Raw genomic sequence first — 20,095 nt, 5'->3', positions numbered from 1 at the left:
CTTTGCAGTCATTTCTGTAATATCGCGATATTACGTTGAATTCATTGTTTATTAACTGTATTGCATGTATTATTCAGACATGTAGCATTACAGTATTTATGTGTGTTTTAATAAGATGTTATTCATTTTTACTCGTGACTGACACCAATAAACTTATTTTTTTCTCTCTCTCACTTTTCTTGGAGTCTGAGCTGTGCTTAAAGCTGAGTTTTTTTCCTTTAACATTAACATTTTAAACTCCACAATCTCTCTCTCTCCATATATATAAATAAATATCTCTCCTCTCAGTGTGTTTGAACTTTTAGTACAGCTTTTTAAAAACAACATTGTAACTATACATCTTTTTAAACATTCCAACAAATGTTTAGGCACTGGTCAGTCACAACAACGACACACTACGTACCGTTCTCATGCTGCACGTTGCTAGGATACCATTTTGACTCCATTATTTTTGCAAAGGGCCCTCGATTATTGCCCCTCCAGTGTCATTGCCATTTAATACGGCGACAAAGTGTCACATTTGTTCGCTAATAAAAGGATCATAAGAGATGCGGGGGTGCAGAAATGGTTGGCAATTTGAACCCCATCGCAGGATGACATTTCCCTTACTATGAACAACAAAAGACAAAACACCACAAGCAATTACAAAAAGACTTAACCCCCATTTAATTTTTATTTTTTCCCCTCTCTGACACATTATTTCCAGTTGAAAGTATTTCCTCAAAATGCGTCTCCTGGTTGCTTTGATTGAACATTCAAAGTTGCCCAATGTGACAGAAAGAATGAGGCTTGCGCCGACTTACATTCACTTGCATTAAATACATCCGATTTTGGGGCGGCGGAAGGTTCCACAATTGCTGCAAGGGGATGAAATTTAACGGTATGATGCACTATTATTACATGATTAGAAGTCATTCATTAGTCACACGTTTAACAGTAGTTTCGACACCACACTTTTTTCACATTATTCAATCATGAAAAGTATATTTTTTTTCTTTCATACATCTACATGAAAAGTTCAAATTTGGCACGATTGACATCTGTAGCAACAAAATTACTGTGCAAAATGAAATGTATGTAACGCCAATTCTACCAAATGAGAGTTTGCATTCAAGGCTATTGTCGTTTGAAATGTGACACATCCAAAGCGTCCCCAATTAGGACCGTAGAAAGCACGCAGGCGTGTCGTGTGGCGCTCGTGGGGGTTCTCCTGTTATTTGTACATCGTTAAAAAGATACAAAACATTAAGTACAGGTTGATTGAAATTAAAAACGCAACTCCGATACATTTGCCAAGGCGTGGACTAATCCGAGCTTCGTCATTCAGCCGTCGGCAGAAGCAACTTGACGACTTTTTACGTTTTTTGGCAGAAAGTGTCTGAGAAGCTTCAAGCACCTCATGAAGGCTTCCTGGGCAACAACATTTTATGATAAAAACAAGAGCAGCAGCAGAAGTTGAGATGTTACCGCACAGGCCAAGGTGCGCGAGTGCAAACACCCAAGCAGGAAGCAAACGCATTTTTTTCTTTTTTACACTGCAGAGACCTTCAAATGATTTGAAAGGCGGGAAGCGGGCGGCCGTTTCTCGCGTGACGTCATCGGCGGCCGCTTTGGCTAAAGTGCAACGACGAGCACAGCAGCAGCGTCGTTGTCAGTCGACGGCATCCCCGACTCATCCGCTTGTTTACTTGGACTGAGGTAGCGATTCGCAGACAGCGGGTACAGCCTCGTTGACCTTTGAACTGGACACCAACGGCCCAGGAATTTCAATACAAACACATCCAGCATGGGTCATACTTTCAATTTGTTCCGTTACGTGTACCGTGACATGGCACGAAAACGACCGTATATGAGAACAAAGTTGGGATTTTTGAGGGGAAAAAAAAAGAAAAGTTTTGGCAAAAGCCAAAAGAGGCGCTTCAGTTTGTAAGTTTCATCATTGTTCACAAACCTGTGGGGGAAATCAGCTTGTTTGCCACATAGCCCTGGTTGATACTCTGCTGCCACCCGCTGGCCGTTTTTTGTAATAACTAGCATTGCTTTAAGAGACCTCTTCAGTTCAGAGGCTGCATCAAAGCCTTCTGTATGCTCGAGCATAAAAAAAAAACACATGACAAATGTTTCAGAACAAAAGAAATAGTCAACACGAGTGCTGTGACAGTTTAGTCTAAGACACGGAAGAGCCACTGCAGAAGTTGGTCTGATAATATTTAGAAGAACATTTGATTTATTCACTTTTTGTGTTTAACGTCTAACTTTTATGTACAGCACGCGCCACTAAAGTGCTCTACAAATAAAGCCGAGTAGAGAAAAGTCAGATTTTTAAATGATCATTTTCCAAATATTTTTTACTCTTTTCTTTGACGAAGTCTTTTCAAAACAAATCGACTTTTTTCAGCACAAACTATATTCCGGTAGTCGAGTTTTATCGCACCTTTAGGGAGCAGAATAAATAAATGAAATGTTCTTCTCTTTTTCTATTACGAAGTATGACCATTTTATTTTCATAATATTTCCCACCTTTATTCTCATATTATGACTTTATTTTCAATTTTGTTTTCCAGCCCTAATACTGCAAAGTGTAACATCCCATAACAACCATTTCGAATAGCAACTCGCCGTCACGTTTGAACAAAAAACAAAAACCCGGAAAACGAGCGGCGTCTCTTCGGATGATGTCACCATCCGGCGGCCAAAAGCCATCCTCGTGTCCGAAAACGTTCCCCGCATGGTCGGGCTTTGTGATTATTGACCCCAGACGTGAGAACACAAACATTCCTATAAAGTAGTGTAAGGCATGCCGGCCGAGTCTGCGGCGTCCTCTTGCTCGTCAGGGTGAGAAAAACGTGCCAGTTTGCCATCTTGGCGCTCAGTCACGTGAGTCCTTCTCAAGTTCTGCCAATGGCTTTGGTCCGTCCAGCAGTTAAGACTATTTACACACTTGTCGAAGAGTTCCATGCGAGGCTGTAGAAAAACGTCTTGGGTGGGGTGGGGGTCGGGGGGGGGGGGGGGGGGCTGGCGAGGGGAGGGTCCTATCTGCGGGAGGAGGCCATCATGCTGCCCGTGGAGGGCGTGGTGGCCGTGGCGCTGTAGTGCGGGTAGTTGTCGTTGGCCGGCGGGCCGGCCAGGATGGAGTTGCCGTTGGTGGGCGAGCAGCTGAGCTGGAGCCGCCGCAGGTACTCGGCGTGCACGGGCTTGTGGCTCTGCAGCACTTTGATGGCCTCGTCCACCGTGAACCACTCGCGCTTGCGGCCTGCGGGCAGACAGAGGCGGCAAATGTTGAGCAGCGTACGTCGCGGTGCCGGCGCGACGCGTTGCCGACAGCTCGGACGTGGCTAAAGTTAGCGTCGGCGGTGCCGATTTCTGTTGACGCTGCGCTCGCTATGGGCTCGGCGCGCATGCTATACATTGCAGAAGGTAAACAAACTCCTTGGCGGGCTAACCTACATAACAGACAGACGGACATAAACTGAAAGGCAACATGCTCAGCTGCCAATGTCAAAAAAATAATAATAAAACATGAGCCAGATTTGCAGCTGCTTAAATCGATGGCAGTTATTACAAAAACGGCCAGCGGGTGGCAGCAGAGTATAAGAGATCAGCAGGGCCCATGTTGCAAAAAGCTCTTTTTACCGGTGTTTTCGACAGGAATGTGAATAACGATGAAACTTCGCTCATCTCATGCTAATTGCTGCAAAACAGAAACAGACACAAATCGACTTCTACTTTTCCGGATGAATGAAGAGACTCTAATCTTTTTGATGGCGTCCATGTTTTGAAAGCAATAGAACACAATATTCTGCGGCGCTTGCAAAATCAGTCCAAATCCAGTCAAACAGCCGGGAGCGAAGGGGGTTGCTTCAGTGAAAATGGCTGCGAGTGATGAAGTGAAAATAGAACTAGTGTCATTTTCAGCAAATTGGTGCAGATAAGTTGATGAAGCAAGTCAATGAGTGAACGTGTGAAACGCAGTTGATGAAGCAAGCCAATGAGTGAACGTGTGAAACGCACCAATGTTGACCGAGTCCTCCCAAGCCTCCAACGTCTCGGTGACGGTCAGCACGTACACGTACGTCCGATGCTTGCGATCTTGGTTTTGCTGTTGGGAGGTGAAAGGAAAGAAGAGCTCACGTGTGAAAGCGGCCTTTTTGTTTCAACGCATCAAGTCGGACTGCTGAGATGCTAAAAGGTCGCCACGAGCGGCAAAGGGACTTCCTGGTTCCCGCGTACGTCGGCATTCGTTCTTACCTCAAACACGCCGAGCAGACGTCCGAGCTTGCCCTTCACGCCAGCCTGAGGGAAAATACATTGAGAACTTGTTATGCTTTGCCGCTCGAGTCAATTCAGGTTTCTTCGATGCTTTTGAAGAGTCCTTGGCTCAAATCCTTTTAAACTCATTCACTGCCATTGACGGTTATAGACGTCAAAGACCCATTTTTACTGGGCTGGCGGTGAACGAGTAAAAAATAAATAAAAAAATCATCTAAATGATATCCTCTGCCAACGGCTGACATGCGACATGACACTTGGGAGAAATCAAGACGCGCCGGGCACTTTGCCGAGCGGGCCCGCCAAGGCTCGGGAATCCTGCGAGGGTCCGAGTTTAGAACGCCGTCGTGCCTGAGAAGACGAGGGTCACGGCCAGCGACACCTCGGCCGTAAATACTCTCAACCTGCTTCGCGTATCATGACCTCACCAAGTTTAAACGAATGATCTTTTTTTGTTGAGGAGAGGGGAGGAGCTTCTATTTTGGATTTGAAGAGGAAATATTTCTTGCCAACAATATGTTCGATACAAGCCCCACTCGTCACCATTCTGGTTAATATTGTGTTCGTGGAAGACGAGTTAAGCAGCAAAATGCAGCCATTTGCATCACTATGGGAAGGCGGCCATTTTGACACTTGCTGTCGACTGAATGTGACATCACAGTTGCTCAATCACAGCTCAGCAAACAGGTGAGCTGTGATTGGTCTGAGCCCAGAGTAACTGTGATGTCATCTTTAGTCGACAGCATGTGGCAAAATGGCCGCCTTCAGAGATATTGATGAGAACAGCTGGATTTTGTTGCCTAATTCATATTCCACAAATGTCATATTAATCGGAATGTCATGTTCAGACTAGTGAGGTCACATACAACATATAATTGTCAAGAAATGTTTAAGCTCGACTTCCTCTTAAAGAAGTGACATCCATCAGGAATTAAAAAAAAAAATTAGGAGCGCCGCAGCGTCCGTTACGTTCACGGCAGCAAAACATGAAGGTTTTGTTTTTGTTTTTGTTTTGTTTTTGTGTTTCTCACCTCCTCAAAGACTTCCCGCACCGCCGCCCCACAAGGCTCCTCCTCGGGCTCCATCCCTCCTCCGGGGACGATCCACTGATCCGGGTGCCGACTGCTGCTGACCAACAACACCTGAGCAACACAACGACAATAATTAATAAGCACCGTATTGCTCCAAACGTGCTGCATTTGTTCGACTGTCCATGTCAACAATTGTTTTGTTTCAATTTCGCTACAGCTGCAACGTGGTCTGAAACTCGCGCATCGCTTTCTGGCAGCCTCGGCGACAACACGGCTGCTGTAAACTTTAGCACACTTTGACGCAGCTACTTCCAAAAAAACGATAATACCATTTTTAAACGCTCGTCCCACATGGGTAAACAATTCCACCTGATTGGTCCAAGAAATCTCCTTTACAGTTACTCCAAAGAATATAATAATATAGTGACAGCCAGAACAATGAAATGCTCATCTATTAGCAACCTGTGTTGTTATTCATAAAACAGACTTGAAGTGAGCATTTTTGTCTTTACATATTGAGCAGATTGCGTTTCGACGAGTCCAGATGTGCGACGAGGAGACAAAAATAGCTGAAGGACGCACACTTGCAGGCTTGTTACAAATTGCTGACTTAAGGATTTGCAGTGCAGCGGAGTGGCAAATCAAATCCGCTGTCAATGTTCAAATAAAAAGCAGCTCGCACACAAGATGGCGACGTACTCGCGTGTGATCGATCATATGTCGTCAGGAGGAGGCGTTTGGGAATTTAGGCCTCGACGGCGTCCGCGGGCCGCTTCCTTTCGGACACGTATTTAGGAACGTTACGGCTTCTACTGTAGCCCCAGTGTGAGATTCGGCACACTTGTGCGGCGGCCCTCAGACTCGGGTCCCGGACGGCAGCGTTCGGGTCCGCAGAATACGTTTGTTTCAACCTGACAACATTCATCGAATGATAACTCCATGACAAAAAGAGGTCGTCATCATCACATCAATGCATGAATAGTCTTTTTTTTTTTGCTGTTACAATTTAAATAAAAAAAATAGAGAATGAAGGCATCTGGTGCTCTTAAAATGATGAAGATGATGCATTTAAAAAAACATTTCCATTTTTAAGGCAGCGTTACCTCTTTGATTAATCACAGCAAATGATCGCGTTCAAATCACACGATTAATTTTGAGCGCTGATGATCCTTTAGTTCGACATCGGATGGTCACGTTAAAAAATAGCACAGGTTGTGTTTGAGCAATAAACATGAGTACATGCAGTCAAGAAAAGTATTTAATAAATGTTTGTGTAGGACATTCCAAATATTTGTTTTGTCAAACAATTGGGGTCTTTTTTTTATTTATTACGCAACTTGCAAGTAATTAACAGATCAGAAAAAGCGGACAATTTTTTTTTTAAAGACGTCGTCATAACATTAAATGTAGAAAAAAAATTAACACGATTGTCAAATTTGGCTGGCAATTTTTTTTTTGATTAAATGCCTTTTTAATTAAGTGAAATTCTAAGAAGTGATTAATCTGATTAAAAAAAATAAATGATCTTTGACAGCTCTACTTTTTACACCACCAATACTTCCTAAAAAAAATAAAATAAGTACACAATAGTGCAGGTCGTGTTCATCCAAAACAAGATGGGTTTTATTCCTAAAAGTACATTTGAATGAAACTAGAATGCAATAATGATTCAAGTCAAATGCATTGCAGTCAAGAAGACAATTGTACCAAGATAAACGTTGAAAAACTGAAACGACAGCTGATCCGTACTTGGCCAGTCTCACACGTGCCGCAAGAGGGAACCGCATTTTGCCGCCACTGTCCTTTTGGCATTGACTGTATTGTTTGCATGCCAATTCTATTGAATTGGCGTTCGGATGATGAAGTGGCGTGGAAAGGGGGTTCTTGGAAAACGTTCTTTCCCTGGAAACAAAACGTTTGAGACGCGACAAATGCCACAACGCTCGCACAGACAGGTGTTTACAATGTGCAACAGGTGCCGCGCCGTGTGCAGTATTGGAAACATGTCACCCGCGCGGTGAGAAGAAAAGGCCGCGCTGGCCTTGTGGTCACCTGCTCAAGTGCTCGCCCCTCCATACATTCATTCATTTTCTTCCCTTAGGTTTTTTGGGGCGTGTTCCCAAAACACGATCGGGACAAAAACGCAAAGATGCGCTCGCTTTGCCAGGCGTGCGGGCGGCGACAACACTTGCTTTGGCTGCAGGAATGAAGCCAGCCTAATCGACATACTACAAAGTGTGTTTAATCGTCATGCGGAGATGCTCAGTGGAAGCCAATTGAACGCAGGGACACAAAATAACTTTATGATCATGTAAAATAGAAGCAATAAAAACAATAGTCATTACGCAACGCCATCACGACACCAAGAGTCGACGGTAGGGCTGGACACGCTTGAAAAATGACCTCATTGCCATTTGTTCCCCTCAATATTGTGATTGCGAGTTTTTTTTTTTCCAAGGCTAATGCTAAGATACGGTTAGCCTAATTGTTCAGTCCTCGTCGACGGCGTGGCCAAGCTTTTGCCCGGCAGTTCGTGAACGATGCGCTCGCGACGAAAACAAAATAACTCACACCGTCATGATAGATAGGTCAGAGGACAAGTGACAGCTGGGCAGAAACCCAGTTTAAATTTGGAAAGAGGGTCACCAAGGAGGGAGTGAAGGGGAGGGGGGGGGGGGAAGGCGACACCCCCAGATCATGTCCTGAAAGTGTTTCCTGGCTGTTGAGCAGTTGACACCAGCATGGAGGAGGAGGCGGCACTCGCTCAACTCGACAGCCATTTGCAGTACATCTCCTCAACGGAGGGCTGACAAATGTCACTATAAACTTCGCGGGCGCCATTTCGCCGTATGAACCACATACACGTCGTTGGCACTCGCGGGGGGGACAGGCGACAATACGTACGGCCATTACGAGAAATGCGATGACATTTCGTTTGGCGACGAGAACAATCGGTGAGGTTTGCACGAGTCGCAGACAAAAGCAATGCAATGCATCGCTTGTTATAAAAAGGCAACATTTGCATTGCGTTCAATTTCACAAACTATTATGAAATTACTGCATCAATGACTAAAAGATGCAGCCATATTTCTGTTCATGTTTTCCCACTTTTAAGTAACAGAGAACATTCTCGTATTCTGCGCACAGAAGCGGTTTTACAACAAGAGGACTCTAAATCGCTCCTCGTCACACAGCGACAGCAAAATCTGTGCCGGATATTCCGGACGCCATAAACAGCTCGTCCAACCAGATGAGGACCGCTGTAGCTGCCAAATACAAAAAACGGGGCTCCTAAATGTCACCCAGCAGATGGAATAAGGATAAAAATCGCTCGCACGTTCACCGGCTGGTATTCACAACTAACAAGCCAATTGGAATAGCTGATGAACCGCGAGGGCCACGTTTGATTCCCATCATGCCGAGTAGCAAGAGTCAATGTGGCTCTTCTTTCACAACATTTGCCTCTCGTGTGTCCGCTGACGGGGCAAAGTCCAACATCTAAGGCGGCGTTGGCCTGAAAAGGAGCTCTTTGTTAACAACTTAAGTCACAGTCTGCGCTGGCGTCACAGCAAAGTCACCTCTGCGATTACATGAGAGACATCGCAATGCCAAGCTCATAAAACGCAAAACCTTCCTGAAATGATTTATGTCCAATAGCAAACAATCTTATCTAAATCAATATGCACATTTTTATTCATTCTTTCTGTCTTTTTTTTTTATATTTTTTATATTGAAGCACAGTGACAGAACACAAATATGTCACTTCTTGGGAGTAATATGTAAATGGAGAAAGTGGTCCTTTTCTAGTATGTGTCACTTTTTGTCCCGAGGCTGCACAGGAAGTTCAAGAGCTTCTTCTGCCAGTTTACAAACGTGATGGACCGTCGACCACCATGTTCTTAATGTCACGGGATTGGCAATTAGAATCCAGACACGTGCCAATTATTCATATGCAATAACACATACAGCAGGTTGGCAAGAGGTGAGTGCGTAACTGGCTTGAATCAGACGACAATGTGATTGTCTACTGCTCCATATTATGTTAGTGAGTCATTATTTTGAGAGGTTCCATTTTATTGTGAAATATTTATGCGAGTCCTTTGTGGTGGATTTAAGAGAACTATGGCATACTGTATTATTATGTGTTGACATCCTCTTCCAGGGGTAACTACAGGTCAGAGATAAGAATATCAACGCAAAGGGACAGTTTTGAAGTCACATCAACTCCTGCCTGTCAGCTCATGTTCATTATTTACATGCTACGTCCCCTTTAAATCTGCATACGCACGGACGCTATGCGCCAAACCGGCGGGTCGAGGTGCAGTAAAAGACGCGAATGAGTCTGGCCACCAGTTACTACTGGCTGGGGTCGTTTTATTATCAAGACCGGGTGACACAAGAAATGAATATTCAATTCATCACCGATTAAACGCTAATTACACACGAGTACGTAAGAAACCCCGGTGGACATGCAATAAAGCGCCTCGCCCCCTCTTCCTCCGTGCCGACAAGCGTACGACAAGCTTTAGCGGAAGTGCAAGTGTGGTATTCAAAATAAAAGGTGTACGTCACAGCGAGACACTATCCCAATATACAAGCAGGGGAAGTGGGTTAGTTTGAAAATCCAAACAGGTAGCAAAGCGCTGCCGCTTAGAGACGCCAATGACGACGCTCGTTTTTTTTTGTGTGTGTTTTTTTTTTTTTTTTTTTTACCGACTCCTCAAACTAGCCCAAACTGGATGGTCCAAGGCGCATCCGTGGAAAGGAAGGCAAAACACATGGAAATGAATTGAATTCGGTGGTACTGTACATTTCAAAATGCTGTGACGCATTTAGTGAGAATCACACCTAACGTACGAATTGAACAAACACATGACATTGTTTCAAGTCACGGCCCCAGTTTGTCGTCTGGGGAGGGAGAAGGCCCCAAAAGTAGAGCCGTGCGTGGCTCACGTTGGTAGCGGAGGGCAGCGCACTGCCAGGCGGCTTCCCCTTACCTCCTCTTCGCGCTCGTTCTTGAAGCACAGGCACGCCGCCCGCTTCTTGAAACCGTCGCCGTCGTACGTCCTGGTCTGGTTGGGTTTCAGCTTCATCCCGAATGGAGTCTTCAGCCGAGGTAGAACCGGCGACAATGAGCGAATAATTAGCGAAAAGAAAGGTTAGCGATACCGCCGCCGCATCACCGCCGCTGTCTAAATTCGCAGAGTCGTGAGAGGAGGGACTAGTGAAGCTCCAAGGCGCTTTTTCAAGTCTTCCTCGGTGGATTATATGCCGGGAAGATAGGTCAGATCTCCAGCTGCTGGTTGAAGTTGTCTGGTAAGCGGTGAATGGAGACCCCCGCCCCCGGCAGGGATTTTATGTAGACGGCCCTCCTCTGGATCCATTTGCGCATGGCCGCTGACTCAGTACACAAGCGAGCGGAGTTTGACACATACAGGCCACGCCCCGGCGGAGATAAGGCGGTCTCATTGGATGAGCTATTGGGGATGGGCGGTGCTCCACCTCCATTTAGCGCAATCCGATTGGATGCTTTATCGATTGATCTCCCGGCGTCCACTGCTAAAATGGCCTAAAGGATATCAATTGAGGGCACCCATAGCAATCCCCGATCAAATCGTGACAATAAAACATGAGGAATTATTAAATAGATTCAATTTCAGTTGCGCGTAATTACTACTCATTCAGTATTATCAGAAATGTAAAAAAAAAAAAAAACATAAAAAACGAATATGCCGTAAAGTGTGGGAGCATTGTGATTGGATGCGTAACACACTCTATGATCTTTGGGCAATTCCATGACATCATTGCAGCTTTGATCTTGCGAGAACAAATAAAAAGCTTCCGCTTCCTTTTCAAACGAAGAAGCCTCCGGCCCAGATTGTGTGCAAATGCCAAGAAAATGACACGAGTAAAACACGTATTTGTCAGTCAAACGTGGCATTTTTAGCGCTCTCGAATCACTTCTCCGCGTTTCACGAGAAAACTTTAAATGTCAACTGCTGGTTTATTACAGCACTTCCTTTTTGTATTCACACATTATCATGCGGTTTGCGCCGTTTCATTCTCAACTACTGGACTGTGAGATCAGCAGGTGTGCCGTGAGAGATGATTCACTTTCACGGGCGGTAATTAGTCCCCAAAAATACGATTTACCCCAAACAGTCTTTGCTGACCGGTCGGTGCCAGCTGACAAAACAAATTCATTTGTGGCTAAACTGAGGTAAGACCGTGAGTTACGAAGTGTGTCGCAGAATGCAAAACAATCACTGAAATATTGAAGACATATATTTCACTTTGAAGTACATTTGCATTTAATTTTTAACAAATGTTGAATCTATCCTCTCCTTAAAAAGAAACCATGTTGGAGTTTAAAATGTTGACGATTTTTCTACATCATGCATGCTCCGCAAATCAAGTACAAAAGAGCCCTGACGTTTTAACTGCTTAAGAAAATGAATTGTACTTTTTTAGGATGAATAATTGTTTTGTTTTTGATGAACACTTGGGCCTCCAACGTGGATGCACTTGAACAGCGTGCATTTTTAAGGTTATTAGTCATTTAGCACACACGCCAAAAATGCACACGCGAGCAATGTGTGAGAATTGTACATACGCGCCACACTGCGTCGTCTTGACTCATCAAATCAATGAGTTAATTACTGGAGTTGATTAGTCAACCTCGCAACAACTGTTGTGTGCGCTCCGCATTTAACGGCTACTGATGACATCAATGTCTCGCTTCTGTGTCGCAAGTAAACCACTCCTAAAAAGAGCTTCCGCCGTCTAAGCGCCTTTCAGTGAAATATGTCACACGCCAGGACACGCCCACGTTGCGCTTTTGCGTCCGGCGGAAGATGTGCGATGTGATAGCGGATGATTGAAACAATGCGCCGGTCGCACTCATTAACTTCGGTCACGAGCTAACAAGCAAGAACCAAGCGTCAAAAAAGCGTCAAGGGGGCATGTCGACCCTTAACCTCCGTTAACCTTTCACCTGTTGGCTGAGGAGGATCCACGTCATAAAAGTTGAGATAAGAGAAGAAGAGAAGAAGAAAAGACAAACAATTGGTGAAAAGTGGGCCACGGTGCGAGACGATCGATGGACTTGTTTGTGAAGATTACGGAATGGACGCCGTCGGCTTCGCAGGGAAACGGCGTCTGCGCTTATGAAAAGAACAAACGCGTCAGGATTGCATGCGCACTTCTCATCATCTACGATGCCATCAAGTGTGGCTTTCTAATCCTCTTCAGCTCACCCTGTACGCCCCCGCAAGGACGTCTTGTTGACATTTTTTCATCTTGCTCTCATGCGTCCATGCTTGTTCCAACAGGAAACTTTTTTCTTTCAAAACAACTGTGACAGACTTCTACCAAATATACAGTAGACATCATTCGTCCTATTGCGTAACGCTGCAGAGTCTTCTTTTCACTGTTGCCAGGCAGAATTCAGAAATCATTTGGGCCCACGAAGAAGCGAGGCCTTTGTAAATTCTCCTGACTGATATCGAAAAGCCTACTAGAACATTGAAAGCGGGTTGATCAGAGGCGCCGGTCGTGTGCTGACTCCCGTTTAACATGAGTTTGAATGTGATTGGTTCATTTTGATTACTCAATTACTTGATTTTGATTTTGTTTACGTGTGATGGAGCGCTTGCGTGCAGCTCAGACTACCAAAGACAAATTCCTTGTATAATTTTACATACTTGGCCATTAAAGATTATTCGGAGGGTGTGCACACTTATGCAAACACACTATCTCAGTACCCCTTTTTTTTTTTTGATTTTTTTTTTCTTCCTGGGGGGGTTGTGTAATAAAAAATAATTGCAAAGCTCTGGCGTGAATTTAACTGAACTGACCAACTTTGGTATTAATGATCAGAATATTGGTGAAATTTGGTCTTTAAAAAAAAAAATACTGTGCATGAATTGGGTAAAAATTACCTGCATGATTGTCCTGAACAATAAATGGTTTCATCCTGATTTTGCTGCTAATGTTTCTTGGTTATCTTCCGGCACAGCAATTTGTGTATCTTCTTTTAGCCCAAGCTTGCGTGAAGGCGGGGTCCAGTTTCTGGAAGAGCCGGCGGACCCTCTCGCCCTCTCACCCTCTGCCGGCGTCACGACTTGCCAACACTAACAAATGGCGCATCATTGTCACTTTGGAGCCGCAGTTTTAATCTCATTTGGCGGCGGCTTAGGCGGAGAAATCCTCAACTGATGAGCTCGGCCGTCCATCTCCTCTATGAACTCGGTGACCTCGGACGGGAGGGCTACCTGCCGCGACCACCTGCGTGACGTCATGCCATCGAAAAGAGCGCGTTGCGCGACGTCGGCGCCGTATGACACAAAACTGCCGAGTGAATGTCACATTGAGACGCAGAATGTAGCAGCGGAGCACAACTACGACGTTTGCGATCTTTTCAGTACGTTTCGCCGTGACCTGACTTGACCTCTCATCAGTATTCACACGCTGCAGCAAAAAAGCTCCCCGTGAAGACATTTGGTCTCTGCCTCATCCCTCCCTGAGGTGTGGTGCTGATTTATGAATGAGCTCTTATGTAAGGGGAAGGAGGGGAAGAAAAAGACTCGAATACAGGCGATGCGTGGATGGAGGCAAAAAAAGGGGGGGGGGGGTCTTGAAAATGTCTGTGCAATTCAAGTGACATCTTCAAAACGGTTTTATTATTCTTAATTATTATTGTGGTGCTAGTGACGACGCCTTCGCATGAGTTGTGATGACATTTGGTGCGAACTTGGGACGTCAGCACGTCCCTCTTTCACAGTTTGGGAAAAAAGGAGAAGAAAACTGCAATTCACCACTTCTCCACTAGGTAGTGCTGTACACTCACTGTTTATTTCTACTGCGCAAGAATTTGGAGCACATTGGGATACTTGTACCTAAAATTGGCTTGATTATTTTTGACCCAGCAAATTGGGTTGGAGATTGCAAATGGGCCGAAGAGCTGAAGCTGGTCACCATTTTGGACAGTTTAGTTGTCCAATTTAACATTCTATGGGTAGTTTTCTTACCCCTTGTTGGATCCAACTCTCGACCTAACTCTAATGTTTAGTGTATCTATTTATTGTATAATTGGGGGGGGGGTGTTGCTGTCTGGGGATTTGGGGTTTTGTTTATAGAAAGCTGTTAATTATACATGATTATGTACCATATTTGTCACTGTTGTTTTTGAAAAGTTAATAAAATGACGTTTGAAATATATATATATATATATATATATATATATATTTTTTTTTTTTTTACAATAATCTGTTCTATGCACCCCCACTAATTGTAAATATGTCATATTGGTAAAACATTGTGTTTGTGGAATATGAATTAAACAGAAATATCCACTCATTTGTATCCATCTCATGGGCGGCCATTTTATGTCCCACTGCCATTTGCTGTTGACAGAAAATGACCTCTCGGTGCCGAAGGGCTGAGGTGACGACCATCATGGCTCACCTGTTGTCTGAGTTTGGTCATCTGACGTTACCAAGGTGAGGTGGCACAGAACATTATTGTTAAGATTTTTTTTTTAATTGTCTTTCCCAGTCAAACTGCATCTCAAATTGAATGCAGTAATAGTATAACAAGTCTAAGAAAAGTGTACAAAACTTAAGTACGTATCGAGCTTAACATGCATCGAATGGGTCCATTTAAAGTGCCGAACAGCTGGACACGTGCATGCAACACTTTGTCAAGATTTAGCTTCATGAAATGTCACCCTCATTTCTAATATGCATCACTTTTTTGTGAGTAGTGTACATTATAAGCATGTCTAGTCTACCAGCGTGAGTGTCACGTGTTCAATAAAAGCGCTGATGCGGCCCTGCAACGGCAGCTTGTCGTCACCTGACAGTCCAAACGGTTTTCTGTTTTTTTCTTCCACTGGCCCCTGGCCAGCGAGACACGACCCAGGCCAGCCATGCATATTGGATGCTTGCCACTTGCCAGTAAGCCGCTTTCGTCATCGGGGTTCAACTTAATACGACATCACGAGCAAGTCCATCCCCGCAATAAAAGCCCTTTGAGTGACAAGCCGCAGTGACCAGTTAATCATCGAACATTTTCACATTGTTTTCTGCAAGTTCACTCCAACAATGGCTGGCTGTTGCCATGGGAACCAGCCAGGTCATAAAACGCTGTGAAAAGCATCCGGCCTCCATGTTCACGTCGCCGTCACGCTGTGGGACATGCTTTGTGTCGCCATCTTGTGAGAGTATGTGGAATGGCACAGGATACGACACTTTTAGCATAATGCAGCCGGCCCAAACCGGAAATGATTTGTCATTAACTCTTTTATCGTGTATGTCAGAGTAGCTTTCAAGGAACATACTTTTTACTTTGTTTGTGGAAAAAACAAAACAAGTTTTTACAATGTTAGCTTGAGCTACATTCTAACCCAAAAATGTATAAGCCTAGGCCTACTATACATCATTTTCTGGAGGCAAATATCTCTGGGGTCAAACTGACCCCGAGGGCAAAATGTGTTTGTAATAATTGAGGATCGTAATTAAGTCTTTTTGGGGGGGGGGGGGGGGGGGGCTACTGGTCTGCCTGCTTAGTTCATCACACGAAAAGGGCGATCATGAAGTTGACGTCGTTACCTGACAAATTGTGACGATCAGTAGACGATCTGCACTTCCGGGTGTGCTCAAGCTGTTAAAATGCTGTTGCGCCACCTAGCAGGGGAAGTTGTGTACTACACTGAATATACGTACAGGCTTTTTTAAAACGCCCCCCCCCCTTTTTTTTTTTTCCTTCACTTGGACGTCATTACACGTTTTGCAAGTGGGCCATCAAACCGACTCAGGAGAATCATCAAAAAGGAAATTGTGTGTTTAAGCTCTCAAAAGTGATCCCAAAAAAAACACACACATGAGTGTGCGTGACATAAAAATGATGAGTTGACAAATGATGCATGTATTAAAAGGAGGACAACTTTAATGCATGATGATTTCGTACCAGTGCGCGCCTGGCTTTTCCATGACACCGTATATGAACAAACATTATTCACCTTAAGACTGTAGTGAAGAGGTTGTCATTCTCTGTCCATGCATTTAAATAGCAACACAGACTACGTTTACATGCAGGCAATATTTGGGCTAAGGTGACAATTCGGGTTCCTGGAACCATCGGAAGTTACATGGCGTTTGGAATAACCCGATGTAAAGGGTTGTAAAAGGGGTAAACCCAGAGGATTTACTCAAATTTTTTGACAACCCAAATAAGAGCATATTCGGGTGATTGCGTGTGTTTACGTGGCCTTACAAAACCCGAATATTGCCAATATTCGGGTTTTTAAAAGGGTTATTGCCTGCATGTAAACGTAGTCACAAGGGAAGGCGAGGGGTGGAAAGGGAGGAGGAAAAAAAAGGGTAACACACATGAAACGCATCTTACAAAGGGGGAAGAAGAAAAAAAAAAGTCACCCCCAAAGGTCTGCAACAGTAGATTTCTTTCAAATAGATGTGGATTTATAATCTCATTTTGTCCGTCAAATTCAAATGTTGACAGTGAAGGAGTACGCGTGGTGGACGACATTCAGACGCCGGTGCTGCTACTGTGACGCTCGTTGTTGCAGTTTGCGTACATCTTGGTCCATGCTCGGGCTGCAAAAAACACAAGCGGGGGGGGAAAATGATGACTCGGGTTATTTGGAGGCAGCTTTCCCAGACGAGCGGACCCTTTTGCCGAGCGGGTCACACGTAGTGTGAAGAGCCTCCATTTTGCAGTATAAAGCAAACACAAACCTTAGGAAGCATCTTTTTGTTTTGCAGCAATGAAAGTCCAGGCGGAAACACGAAACGTTGGTTCCGGATGCCGCAAACGTTTTTGTTTTTTATGTTCAAATAGCGTCGAGGCGTGCATTTTTGGCATCAAAATAGATCATAACATATCGTGATTTATTTTTCCATTTCACCCAGCACTAGATTTAATAAGTGATTACCTTTTTCAAGGTCCTCTGTATTTTTTTTAAATTATAATTAATAATTAAAATGATGTTGTTTTTTTACACATTGCAGCCTTTGCAACTTGAAATGTGCGTTCTACTACATTGTGATGTTGGCTAGAATTTTTTAAAGAAAAACGAAAGACAAACGTCCACCTGTCTCAATGGCGGCGCTTTCGCTCTTCTTCCACTGCTCGGCGACGTCGTTTGCCAGCGGGTCGTCTGGATTGGGAGCGCTTAATAATGCCTGGATGGATAGCAACACTGTGCGGATTTGCAGGGCCGGAGACCACTTCTCTAGAGGAGGAAGACCACGGAGGAAGGGCAACGACCTTTAAAAAAATGGCACATCCAGAAAGCGACAAGGCAGGAGGAGTAAGACGCGCGTACCTTTCAAAATGTCTAAACATATTCTCCCCAGTCTGTCAACGTTTGGATGGTAGATTTTGGTCATGAATCGCACTTTGGGGGCCGCCATGGGGTACTCCTCCGGGAGAAACAGTTCAAGTTTAAATGTGCCCCCTTCGAAAGGAGAGTCTTTGGGCCCCCCGATGTACACGTGGAAGTAGCGTGCGTTGCCTTCGTCGGGCGTGGCCTTGATGCCGGGTACGGGCTCTTGCATCAGCCGCTGCGTCTCCTGAGGACGGACGGGTCAGACACAACTTAGGGATCGGCGCACGACACGTCGGCCGGGCGGCATCCAAAGATGCCACGCGAGCGGGATCGGATCAAATGGATTCGCGGTTATCGTCACCTGCCGATAACCGGCAGGTTGGTAAACATGTCGAGATGATGCACAGAAAGTAACCTTGCTATTGGCAGTGATGACAATTGGCAGCTGGTAACGACGAGCTGCTCAAGATATCGAATATTCATCAAATATTTAAAAATTCTATATCGATATGGATGGATGAGATGATGATGCTAATTATCCACTTTTTTTTGTATCGACAATTACGAGATGACATCACAAGTCCAAATGGCGGACAATTGGGTGAAAAGAAATCGCTCTGCTCGTTGAAAAGCATTGAAGTTTGGATGGTTGTCATTTGATTTGTGAGGATTATTATGATTTTAAAATGTGATGTGTCGTTTGACTTCTAACAATCTGTGTGGTTCGTCTGATCGTCACAAGCAAAAGCAATACAAGCCGCCTTTTGTTTTCACCTTATAAAAGGAAGCATTTGCATTGCGTTGCATTGGGAAAGTATGAACATTGCGCGGATGTTTGCAATTGTCAATAATCACTGATCCTTAAAAGGCAGTCTGGGCTCCCTCTTGTCTAGTCACTCAATCAAAATACATCTCATTGATAACATTTGAAATCCACTCAGACATTGGAATGAAGCTCGTATGTATGCGAGAGTGTGTTTTTAGGCGGTACTTGGTTTGTGACAACCCAATTTAACACATCAACTCGACAGGACGATGTGAGCTTTTCAACGTGATACGCAGCAACAAGGAAGTGGATGTGAGACGGCGTTTGTCAGTTAGCTTTGTTATGCTAATTGCCGTCAAATCCTGCCTAACTTGATTGTAAAGGCTGTGGTGGTGGAGCAGGCTGGTGGGCCTGGGCCTGGGCCAGAACCCCCTCAGCAAACTATCCTGAGTGGGCCTTAATATTTAACGTGCAATTCATCTGTGCTTCGCTGTGTGAATTATCAGCAGTTCTAATGTAAAGCCACACAGTTGCGAGCCTGACGAACCCCATTCAGAGGTCCATTCGAAACGTGTCATCGCACCGGATGTTCGCGAGTTTATATTCAATTATGATTTTTTTTTTTTAAATAGATAGAATCTGCCGTGGATGAATGAGTGAGCGCGATGGGAGAGAAGTGGCAAGCAAAACACTGAGGCGAGACAAGCAGTTAGCCGCGAAGCTAACCGTGCTAACGTCAGGGTGCGCGTTCCCGAGGGTAGCAAAATGACCCATCCGCGTTTTAAATATCACCGCGGTGACGCCCGCGCGAGTCCGATTACCACCCACGCTCAACGGCGCGTCGCTGGAGTGTACCTTGATAATCCTACGAGGCAAACCGGCCATTTTGTGTTGGCTTTTTTGTTTTTTGTTGATAGTTTTAGCAGTGCAAGTCGCCTTCTCTTCAGGCTGGCTGGATTGAGCTGTCGGGGCGGGGCCCACCACGCCCGCTTCCGGTTTCGCGTGACGTCAGAGGGCGGAAAAATGCGGCCTGTCAGGATCGTCCGCTTCTTGGGTTTCCCGGATGAACGCAACTCAACTGCTTGCGGGTACGAGTCAAATCAGACCTGATCAAATAACCGTACTGTTCATTTTTTTTTTGGGGGGGGGGGGGGGGGGGTTCTGCTCCTCCTCTATTTTTCTTCTTCCTCAAAACAAGTATATACGAAAATAAAATAAACTGCTCAAAGAAATTAACGGAACAAAGTGTTCCCTTAATTGTTTTAAGCACTACTGTATATGCTATATATATATATATATATATATATATATATATATATATACTGCTCCAAAAAAAATCAAAAGTACTTAGTTCCTTAAATTTTTTTGAGCAGTAGGCTATATAATATTGTGAGAGCTATTTCTCTGGATACACAAGAGCAGCATTGAGGAAGCATTAAAAGAAGTTAAAAATATTTTATGAACAAGATTAAAAAACAACAACAATAAGATGTTGCATACTGGTATATAGCAACGAATAAACTTTAATTATGCTACAATAATAACTATAAAATTAAGTACAAATTGTGAAGTATATTTATATTGATAAATTATAATATACCTAATATGTGCAGTATATGAAACAACTGCTGATAAGCGTAATTGCAGAGTTTGTCATTGAAAAGTAAGACTTTTTTTTTT

The 20,095-nt window shown here is 44.3% G+C and overlaps 2 protein-coding genes across 2 annotated transcripts; both read right to left on the bottom strand.

The window, feature by feature from the left end:
• Nucleotides 1–654: 654 nt before the first annotated feature.
• nudt4b (nudix (nucleoside diphosphate linked moiety X)-type motif 4b) lies at nt 655–10,723 on the bottom strand. Its single transcript, XM_086060163.1, has 5 exons — nt 10,298–10,723; nt 5,301–5,411; nt 4,249–4,293; nt 4,012–4,099; nt 655–3,253 (listed from the first exon to the last, which is right to left on the bottom strand). The coding sequence occupies exons 1-5, from the start codon at nt 10,391–10,393 to the stop codon at nt 3,033–3,035; spliced, it is 561 nt and encodes a 186-aa protein (XP_085916289.1). The 5' UTR covers nt 10,394–10,723; the 3' UTR covers nt 655–3,032.
• A 5,498-nt stretch (nt 10,724–16,221) lies between these two features.
• On the bottom strand, nt 16,222–19,436 carry ube2nb (ubiquitin-conjugating enzyme E2Nb). Its single transcript, XM_086059871.1, has 4 exons — nt 19,271–19,436; nt 17,647–17,893; nt 17,413–17,553; nt 16,222–16,915 (listed from the first exon to the last, which is right to left on the bottom strand). Exons 1-4 carry the CDS (start codon nt 19,298–19,300, stop codon nt 16,848–16,850), a joined length of 486 nt encoding a protein of 161 aa, XP_085915997.1. The 5' UTR covers nt 19,301–19,436; the 3' UTR covers nt 16,222–16,847.
• Nucleotides 19,437–20,095: the final 659 nt, after the last annotated feature.

This window comes from Leptonotus elevatus, chromosome 17, assembly GCF_054856555.1.
Source record: "Leptonotus elevatus isolate MCC_2025b chromosome 17, RoL_Lele_1.0, whole genome shotgun sequence".
NCBI lineage: Eukaryota > Metazoa > Chordata > Actinopteri > Syngnathiformes > Syngnathidae > Leptonotus > Leptonotus elevatus.
This window is presented reverse-complemented; position numbering and strand designations above follow the sequence as displayed.

Excerpts from the sequence above, each read along its gene's own strand:
- nudt4b (XM_086060163.1), bottom strand. The coding sequence starts at position 10,393 with ATGAAGCTGAAACCCAACCAGACCAGGACGTACGACGGCGACGGTTTC. Across the intron at positions 5,412-10,297 it reads AGAACGAGCGCGAAGAGGAG|GTGTTGTTGGTCAGCAGCAG; the intron begins GTAAGGGGAAGC and ends TGTGTTGCTCAG. Across the intron at positions 3,254-4,011 it reads GGAGGACTCGGTCAACATTG|GCCGCAAGCGCGAGTGGTTC; the intron begins GTGCGTTTCACA and ends GTCTGCCCGCAG.
- ube2nb (XM_086059871.1), bottom strand. The coding sequence starts at position 19,300 with ATGGCCGGTTTGCCTCGTAGGATTATCAAG. Across the intron at positions 17,894-19,270 it reads TGCCTCGTAGGATTATCAAG|GAGACGCAGCGGCTGATGCA; the intron begins GTACACTCCAGC and ends GTCCGTCCTCAG. Across the intron at positions 16,916-17,412 it reads AAGCGCCGCCATTGAGACAG|CCCGAGCATGGACCAAGATG; the intron begins GTGGACGTTTGT and ends TGTTTTTTGCAG.